The 10,303-nt window shown below is 34.8% G+C and overlaps 1 protein-coding gene across 1 annotated transcript in view; it reads left to right on the top strand.

Moving 5' to 3' along the window:
- Positions 1–10,303, top strand: part of TUBGCP5 (tubulin gamma complex associated protein 5) — a 68,712-nt gene that overhangs the window by 54,978 nt on the left and 3,431 nt on the right. Inside the window, exons 13-22 of the mRNA XM_019472614.1 lie at positions 1–114; positions 1,486–1,754; positions 2,733–2,931; positions 4,384–4,572; positions 5,526–5,708; positions 5,990–6,074; positions 6,178–6,298; positions 7,301–7,479; positions 8,238–8,363; positions 8,948–9,036. Coding sequence (XP_019328159.1) covers positions 1–114; positions 1,486–1,754; positions 2,733–2,931; positions 4,384–4,572; positions 5,526–5,708; positions 5,990–6,074; positions 6,178–6,298; positions 7,301–7,479; positions 8,238–8,363; positions 8,948–9,036 — 1,554 coding nt within the window. The remainder of the gene's footprint in view (positions 115–1,485; positions 1,755–2,732; positions 2,932–4,383; positions 4,573–5,525; positions 5,709–5,989; positions 6,075–6,177; positions 6,299–7,300; positions 7,480–8,237; positions 8,364–8,947; positions 9,037–10,303) is intronic.

Here is a 10,303-nt window from a genome sequence, read left to right as displayed (position 1 = left end):
ATCCCTTCTATTCTCTCTCTGGGTTGAAACTGTGAGGCCATACTTACAGACAGTGGATGAGTGGATAGTTGATGGTAATTTGTTTGATCCTGCAAAGGAATTTATCATTCAGAGGTAGGGATGCTGGTACTGGACACACATAATGCTGTGCAAGTATGAATACAAAACCTGCTATAGAACCTAGCAGGTAAAGGGTGACAATAAAAGTAGGTTTTCACATTTGTTATTTTACTTTAAATAGATTTAATTTCTTAATCATACTTTAATAACTTGTCTCAAACTTCCCGTTAGGGAAATTGCATTAGATATGGAGCCCTACCAGGTATTGTTCTGGAATAGAAATCAGTTGTTTTATTTTTTCCATCTATAATAAATAATCAGCAGTCTGACTCTAAGTGTGTTGACTTTTTTAAAAGCAATTAACCATTTTTCAAAACCAAGACGTTTGTAAAAATTACAAAATTTACTTTTTAATTCTTCTACTAATCTATGGTTGTTATAAATCAAATGCTATTTAGAATTAAGATACTCATTGCTTCTGACTTGTAGTACAAGTTAATATGGTGTCTTGAATTACATGCACATGTCCTAAATATTATTTGAGCTAGTAATTTCTCTTCTGTTTGTATGCTACATTTTGCTGGTCCCTTTTTTGACAGCTTGAACTGGAAAGTGAATATAGAAATTAGAATTTTGGCTCATAATTACAAATCCATTTCCCCCTGTTTGCCAAACTTAATTGAACCTCTGTCTGTTAAGGCAGGTCAAGGTGAGCATGAAGTAAGAGTACTGTTGTAATAAATCCTTAAAAGCTGAGATCTTTAACATCCTTATTACGTCCTACTTGACTTTTCTTTCTGTGGTTCTGTAGTTATGTTTTCAGTGCTACTAACGGGGGTGATTTCAACTTTTATTTATATTTGTGCTTCATTTTAATTATCTAATTTAGGTTGTTTTCCATCTGACTTCAAAGACCAAGCTCTGTATTCCCACTGATTTCAAAGACCAAACTCTGTATCTGATGTAAACAACACAAAAAAGCAAAGTGAACTAGGGATTGAGTTTCACCTACTCCAGAATTTTTCAGCTTTCCCAGTAGTATTTGTTTCATTGTGCATTTTAAATAAATCTGAAAGTCAATCACTAATCATTTTGTTATTAAGGATGCATGCCACTGTGAATAGATAACTTCCTGGACAAATTAATTACAATTACTCTAGTTGCCTTGGTTTGGGGGTTTATTTGGTTATACAATCGTTTTATCTCCTGTGAGCTGATTCTTTATCCTGCTAAAGCTATCATCCTTTCTAGAGGTGTCTAGATAGTTTGTGATATGAATGAGCTTATTTTATATAGTTTTGAAAGTGCTTCTTGACTATTCTAAGAGAAAGGCAAAGCATAGAGCAAAGATCATGTGCATCTTCTAGTAATGAAGTTTCATCTTTTGAAAAGGGAAATACTCAACAGCTTTTTATTTCTTTGCAGAAACAAAAATGTTCCAGTTAACCACAGAGATTTTTGGTATGCTACCTACACATTATACAGTGTATCAGAGAAGACGGAGAATGAAGAGAAGATGAGTGATAATGCCAGTGCCAGTTCTGGCAGTGATCAGGCCCCTTCAAGCAGGCAACACACTATGGTCTCTTTTCTGAAACCTGTGCTGAAGCAAATCATCATGGCTGGAAAATCCATGCAGCTGTTGAAGAATCTTCAATGCAAAGATGGCTCTCCGCAGCAGGCTGCGTCAAGAGGTGAGATGTCAGTTTGTGGACTATCATGCCTTAGGGTATCTAACAGTATGGGTGTATTTTTTTGTAGTAGTGTTTCCATGGTTTTAGAATAATGTAACACTCCGTGTTGAATGTCAGTGTCACGGTTGGTAACTTCAGGTCTGACTGACAACACTTACTCTTCCAATGCAAACAAGTGGAAAGAGCAAAGTGAATAAAGATTGAGCGTTCCCTTTGCTTTTTATTGCTTTAAATTTTTCTTAAACTTGTTTTCATGTGCTTGCAAAGCATTTTTTTTTGGTAACGAGACAAACGAAAACAGCTTGTATGTTCTAATAGTAAAGCTGTTTTGTTTTAATAAATAGTTGTTTTTCATTACTAAGTGGTTGAATAATTCTGAGATAGCATGCGGAACTTTCAAAAAAAAAGCTTACTAATAATTAGATGAAAGATATTTGGATATTTAGGATGTTTATCTTGAATGATTGTAAAACATAGTACAACAATGTAACCAATGTTGGTGTTTTTTTGGTGGTGGGTTTTTTTTTTTTTTTGAGGAACCAAAAGACGTTTTTTTGTTTTGATGTTTCTTGATGTTTAGAAGTAGAGATAGTTAAATTATTTTGGAGACTCTCCAGGTTTATTTCCCCCTTTGGTGTGAGAATATAACCTGTTCTAGTGAATACTGAAGGGTTGTTTCAGTTGCTAAGAATTAACTGCCTTTGCACCTGAAGGAGGAAGTTCTCTAACAGTCTCAGAGATATTTCATATTTCAGACACCCATCCAGCAATCCATTTGAACATATGCCTGACCTTAGGCATTGGACTAGTCCTACCATTTTAGCAGTACTTATTTAAATATGTATTTGAGTTTTTCCCTGAATAGTGGCCTAAATTTAGTATGTTAAAAGTTAGCAAGTACATGTTGGACTTCTTTTAGTTAAGATGATGTTGTCTCTTAGAATGAAATCTTACCGTGGAATGTGTTGCCCAATTTAGATGCTGAACGAAAGAGTTTGTATACGCTGTTCTTGGAATCTGTGCAGTCTCGCCTGCGGCATGGGGAAGAGTCTGTTCCAGACATTATTACAGAACAGCAGGCCACAAAGCAGAGCCTGATAAAGATGCAGTCCATAGCAGAAAGACACTTGGAACTGGATGATGTCCATGACCCACTGCTGGCTATTAATTTTGCCAGGTAAATGAACAATCTTCCTGCTGTGTTGTTGAGAGCAATGTTCTGCCTGGTGACATTTGGTAGACCAAATTTTTATTGCCGCTGCTGCTGAAAACAAGCAAGCACAGAATAAAGAGGAGCACCAACAGTCAGTGACAGAAGCTAAATGAACACTACCCTTGTGCTTAGTTAAAGAAAAACAATTACCATCAGTGAAGAATCTGCTACTCACATCTGTTAGGAGTCTTTATCATAACAGGCTTTTAGCAAATAAGTGTTTTAATAATGAATGCTGTTGTAAAATCTAAACTTTTAAATGTGTTTGCTTGGAATTTGTACACAATGTCTTTGATTTGCACCAAGTATATTCTTTGAAGAATGCAGCTTCAGTTGTGCTGTGCTTAAATAATTTAACTTTAAAAGCCTTTCAAAATTCATGTTAATTGCATAAAAATACTTCATTCTTCATAATGAGGGAAGTCCTACAGAGGTTATAAATGTCTTGGAAATTAGCAGGAGAGGCAAACTCTGAAAATCTCACTTATTTTGTGATTACAAATAAGAAAATAGCTATTTATGTTTTTCCTAAATACTAGTTGGCGATTTACATGTTTTCATTTCAGTCCTAGGAGGAGTTTTTTTTTAAAGAAATCATAATTAATAGTAGATAAGACTCTATTACTTCCCTTGTTCATTGGGACTATTCTATTTGTCAAAATGGATAGATTAATTCAATGTCTGACTCATCCAGTCTATTAAGGCAGTAGCTGCTATGAGCTGGGCTTCCTCTTACAATGGATTCAGCTAGCGAGTAGCTTTTTACAAATTATTATAATAATTTGCTTCTTTCTGTGACAAAATAATTAAACTTACCAAGTGTGGACTGCAGATACTCTCTTCCCATGATATAATGTTACAGATAATATATAGGGACCCCATATTTAAGGTGCCTCAAACCGATTCACCGTGTGTGTGGTGTCGGGTTTTTTTGTTTGTTTTTTTGTTTGTTGTTCTGTTGTTGTTGGGTTTTGCTTTTTTTTTTTTTGGGTGGTTGTTGTTCAAATTTTTAGTTGTTTCTTTAATTTTATTTTTCTTTCCTGGGAAGTTCATCTGACTGCTGTATATGCACAATATAGTTTTAAAAGTTCCTGTGACAATGGGTTTGTTTATTAAGCTGTATAGTGTTTGAACTTGATGTTGTTTTTCAAAATTATTCCTTGAGCAATGACGTGATTATAGTATGTCATCCCTTTTTGATATTCTTATGCCTGGTCATACAAAAACAGTATGAAGGATCACTTAATAGGCTGGATATGTACTATAGTTATGAAACAGCTTTTATTACTTCTGCACCATATATTTGAGAGCAGAGGATCCAATTTTGATTAAAATCTTTGACGGTATGACATTTTTGTTTTCTGTATTGTATGAACTCTGAACCTTCTTCCCTAAGCAGTTTGTTTTATTTTGAAGATTATATTTGGAACAGAGTGACTTTCACGAGAAGTTTACTGGTGGGGATGTTTGTGTAGATAGATCCTCAGAATCCGTGACCTGCCAGACTTTTGAACTGACACTGAGGTCTTGCCTTTATCCGCACATAGACAAGCAATACTTGGAATGCTGTGGTAATCTAATGCAAACTTTAAAGAAGGATTATAGGTAAGAAAGTAGATTTGTTTTTCCTTAACTTTTTTTTTTTTTAACTACTGGTGGTATGCCGTACACTAAAAGCAGGGATTTTGTGTTGTGTTTCTACTCCAATTTGATAATCAACAATAAAATCATTAAGGAGGAAAGGGAGATCTAACATGATAGAATCCTGGGTGAAAACTTGGTCTAGCTTAAAGCAACAGCAAAGCTGTCATTTGTGTTCAGTGGATGTTCAATAGAGAAATTGTTTCAAACGGTACTTTTAATAGTGTTGTCGTTTGAAACTGGAAGAAAAATTTTAGGAAGCTAGAATATATTTAATATGAGATTCAGTTATGCGACTACAAAATGTATAGTAGACAAAAGAATATTATGTGGTGTTTTTATATTACTTAGAGTAAAACAGCCTATTCCTTTTACCTTTCAGGTGGTCATAAGTCATCATACTTCTAATCTGTCTGAAATACTTAATGAATTTATACTCACGGTTCTTGTGAGAGTTGTAGCGGTACTATTCTTCCTACTTTATCAGAAAAGGAAAATCCATATCGTAATTTTCTGGGGCTCCATATTAATGTCTCTTCTTCGACAGAACTCTCCCTGAAATTGCATCTTCTTCCTTAAGTTCTGTTTAGGGAGAGGGACAGGATTTCCGAACTCTAAGCTATTTCTGAGAATTGCCTAGCCCGTAAGATCGCTGAATACTGTGAGCACTTCCGCTGAAGCTGGGGCTGTTCAAGCTTACAGGAAAAAATGGCTTGGTTTATTTTGTTTTATTTGAACATATGTGAAGGCTATCTGAGGGTTAAGCAAAGGATTTACTGTGGACTTCATTAACTTTGTGTTCAATACTGAGTTCTTGTAGTGAAGAGGTTTGAAGATTTTTGTTTCTGTAACAGTTGTGTTTGATTTCACTTGTATGATTAAGACTAAGGAAATGTTATATGTTTGTTCCTGTTTAGGCTTGTAGAATATTTGCAGGCAATGAGAAACTTTTTCTTACTTGAAGCTGGAGATACCATGTATGACTTCTATACATCTATTTTTGACAAAATTAGAGAAAAGGAAACTTGGCAGAATGTTGCTTTCTTAAATGTTCAACTTCAAGAAGCAGTTGGGCAACGCTATCCAGAGGACAGTGCAAGGTAAAATGCAAAAGCCTGCAAAATATAGTTTAGTTATGTTTCTTTCGCACTTACCTACACTAACATACTTAACTTGCATAGCGCAATACTAATTATTTTGTACACATTAAAAGAATCTGTTGTAATGAAGTTTTGAGCTGTTGTCATCTCTTCTATCCAAGTCCCCCAGATGAAATCAGACAGTTGGTATTTAGCCATAAGAAATAAAAAAAACCTTAATGAAACTAACCACTAGTTTAAAATGGATTATCACCAATTAAATCCCTTGTTTCCTTGCACAGGTTGTCTATATCATTTGAAAGTGTTGATACAGCAAAGAAGAAACTCCCTGTCCACACCTTAGATGGTTTGACACTGAGTTACAAGGTAGCGAGTTAATATTGCTGTAGTTCTTATTCTAGAACAGATTTGAAATGTTGTATTAAAGTGACTTACATTTTCTGTCTTGATTATCCTCTCCTCTTCTTAGGTTCCTTGGCCTGTGGATATAGTTATAAGCTTAGAGTGCCAAAAAATTTACAATCAAGTTTTTCTGCTCTTGCTGCAAATAAAGTGGGCCAAGTATAGTCTAGATGTCTTACGATTTGATGGTAAGAAACTTCTTCAATGAAAGATACTCTAAAAACTTACTCTGTGGTCTAAAGATATAAATAGTCTGCTGCTTTCTGCAGTAAGTAGTATAAACCAGAATTTTGATTCATTCTATAAAATACTAACTTCTATAGCTTCGCAAATCAGATATATTAAGCAGGGCATGTTTTTCACTTCTTTTCAGCCTCAGGGACAACACTATTCATGCATTCCCTTTCTCTTTGATGCAGGTCTAGTTAGTTATATTGGAAATTTGTTACTTTATTCTTCAGACCTTGCTGTTGAAAGAAGGTCTGTCTACCACACCCTAATGTTTTGCTTTATGTATAGTCCCAAGTTTTTATGAGCAATACTTTGCAAACAAGTTAAGAAAACAAGATGAAAAAAATACTCTATTTGAGATTGAAACAGTAAGCTAGACAGTTGGGAATACATACTCTAAGCTGCAATTTAAATAATTTGGGGATTGTAGAAAGAGGTCTCTTAGTGTCTCCTTCACCAGGTTAAAGTTTAAACTCTTCCTGTCCCATGTGAAGTGGATACACGCTTCATGTCCTAGAAAAATAAATGAGAAAGTTAATGGGTTCATCAATGTTTTGTACATCAGTTAAGTAATTCTCTTCCTAAAAGTATGTCGTTTTCTATTGTTTAAACTTTATGGGTATGGCTTTGTGCTTAGGTCTTTTCCCCTTTGTGGAGATAGTATACACATTTACTTTTAATGTAGATTTTTTCTTTTTTTTTATTCTTTCACATAATCTTTAGATCTTAAATAGCGTTTCCTATTCTAGTATTTAGCAAACTGCGTTGTACATATACTGTCACACTATTCAGTATATTGTTGCTATATTTTAATAACACATCTGAATTGCAAGAAAAATCTTACATCAGTATTGTGTGCAGAATAATAAGAAATAACAAATTTCAGTTTTAAGTAACATTTTAGCCTAAGTTTGTCTTCATAAGCACTTCAATATAATACTCTTGCCTTTTCTTTTTAGAACTAGTTTGTGCTGCAGAAAACCCACAGGTTAAGGAAGGAACTTCATTAGAACAAGGAACGCTTCCTCTATTTGGACTGCAAACAGAAAGTATAAAACAACAAATACATCGCATGTTCCTCTTAAGAGTGAAACTTATGCATTTTGTTAACAGCCTGCACAACTACATCATGACTAGGGTTTGTCTTATATCACAATTCCGTTTATATTAAGAACTTGTAACTGGAGATGCAGTATTAATTTTCTTTTAAAACATAAAAAACAAAAATAAAAAGCAAAATCTTAGTCTAATGTCCTTTCTGCAAAATGATTTTGAGCTAAACATGTTTCGGTTTTAACTTGGCAGTTTTAAATCAGTAATTCTAAAAATGCTTTAGAAGTTCTACATGCATATGATTGATCTTTGGATATTACTAGTTCTTTTTGACTGTTTCTCCCTGTGCTAGATGACTGAAGCAGTTATGTAAAAATAGGTTTCTGTAAGTTGTTACTCTCAAGAGCTATTATGCTTATAAAAGTGTTACTACAGACGTTTTAGTTAAATGGATCCTCCTCAAAAATCTCAAGTACCCAGATCCAAAAGTGTATACATGACTTCTCAAATATAAAGGCAATGCCTGTAGATTCATACCTGCTCTACTATTGCCTTTTTTTGCCTTTAATAAAATTAATATACTCCAAATCAGCTCCTCTGGGGATAGTCTGTCTGCCCTTGTGCAATGGCAATATTCCTATTTATATGAGGAGTGTCATTGTGCAGTTATGAGAAGAGCTCAAATTTTTTGCTATTGATGGTAATTTGGAGGGTGAGCCTAAAATTTGAGAGAGAAGAGTGAATGAATCAGGCAATTTTAGGCTCTTAAAAAAAAATATTGGAAGGGAGTCATAAGCACTTGTGTGCTACGTGGAATTTAATAACCATGGTCGTCTCTTTAAGATTCTTCACAGTACAGGCTTGGAGTTTCAGCATCAGGTAGAAGAAGCCAAAGACTTAGATCAATTGATAAAGATTCATTACAGATACCTATCTACAATCCATGATCGCTGCCTACTGAGAGAAAAGGTGGGTAAAAAAATTGGCATATTTGATATATTGAGTTTAGCAGGACAAGAAAGTAGTTTAGTACTAATTATGCTGTCTATTTTGCAGTTCATACATACTAAGCAATATATAGGTACTCTTAAGGAAATGGTAGCTTTTCCAGAGTTAACACTGAGATCCAGTTTCCCTTGCAAATCTCAGCTCAATTCTATCAAGGAGAGAAGATAAACTTAAATTCTTTATATTGGATTTTAAATGACTCGTTTCTAAGAGATGGGAGGATTTGAACAAACTGAGGCTTGGTAATGTAATGAGGATTATACCTACCGGTATGGCAAGGAATTGGAGGTACATGGATAGCATTGTAACCTTTTATCCCACGTACTGTTTGTGCATAGTCCTCATCGAAATAGTCAGCCGTGAAGTGAATTAGAGAGCAAACACAAAACACATCTTAAATTTAGAAGAATCACATTGTACTTAGGAGATTGTTTTTATAGATCAGATTAAATGGCATGGGATACCTTTGTATTGCAGCTTAATAATGAAAATGATTATGCTTAACAATGCATTTCTGACTGTTACTCCTTTTGTTGTTATTTCAGGTGAGCTTTGTGAAAGAAGCTATAATGAAAGTGTTAAATTTAGTACTGATGTTTGCAGACCGTTGGCAGGCTGGTTTGGGGGCTTGGAAGTAAGTATACATACCTAAAATTCTACATGGTCATAATTTCACAGCTCAGAATATGATTTCAAGACATTTTTTGTGTGAAATAACAGGACTTTGCTCAGTGTTTAACAGCAGATACCAGAGGCTAATTGCTATTTCTTAGCAAAAGTGAAATTTATATTAGATAGAACTTAACAAGTTTAATGCACTTGTGTCAGTGTATGTTCAGTTTTTTCTAATTAAAAGGCTGGCCAATATATAACGTCTAAGTGTTTGAAAAGATTGTAGAGCATAGCAACAAAGAGGGTTTTATTTTCCTTCATATTTGTTCGTAATGGTAAAATGAGAGGTTCACAGGTTTGGTTTATGATCATGTTTCCTGACGATGATTTAAAATTGTAGGCAGCTAGATGTTGACATTCATTAATTGGTTTATGAAAAGTGGAATTATTTTGTTTGGCCTTCATTCTAGAAGGCAATAAATTTTTGTTTTTCTTTAAAAAAAAAAAAATCTAATCTAATCTCTAAACCTCCTTATTTTTCTAATCTGGACTGTCAAAATTATAAAGCCTTTGTAAAAAAAATTTGATAAAAACGTGAAGCTGTTGAAGTCAATGAAAGTTTTGCCACTGACTTTGGAGTCAAGATTTTCAAGCAGAATATTTGATTCCATTAGTTCAAATGCTCAGATTTTGTATCATTGGTAAAATCTGAAGTTATTCTTGGTCTATCCTTTCCCATAGTACCATTTCTGTAGAAACAACCTGGGACGGGTGTCATAGTTGGGATTTTTAGAAAAGATGTGTGCTTCCTTATGTGCCATGATTGAAGTTAGAAACCCACCTGTAATTTCCAAGATAAGATTAATTTGTTGGCCTGGGAATCAGTTGCTTTTCTCTAAGCCATCCCTTAGACAAGATTAAAAATAAGATCTGATTTTTTTTCAGAATAGAATAGACTAGTTCAGTTGGAAGGGACCTACAATGATATCCAGTCCAACTGCCTGACCACTTCAGGGCTGACCAAAAGTTAAAGCCAGTTGTTAGGGGCATTGTCCCAGTGCTTCTTAAACACTGACAGGCTCGGGGCATCAACCGCTTCTCTAGGAAGCCTGTTCCAGTGTTTGACCACCTCTTTGTAAAGAATTGCTTCCTAATGTCCAGTCTAAACCTGGTGCAGCTTTGAGCCATTCCCACACGTCCTGTCACTGGACACCAGGGGGAAGAGATCAGCACTTCCCTCTCCACTTCCCCTCCTCAGGAAGCTGTAGAGAGCAATGAGGTCACCCCTC

This window comes from Aptenodytes forsteri, unplaced genomic scaffold, assembly GCF_000699145.1.
Source record: "Aptenodytes forsteri isolate BGI_AS27 unplaced genomic scaffold, ASM69914v1 Scaffold212, whole genome shotgun sequence".
Classification (NCBI taxonomy): Eukaryota; Metazoa; Chordata; class Aves; order Sphenisciformes; family Spheniscidae; genus Aptenodytes; species Aptenodytes forsteri.
This window is presented reverse-complemented; position numbering and strand designations above follow the sequence as displayed.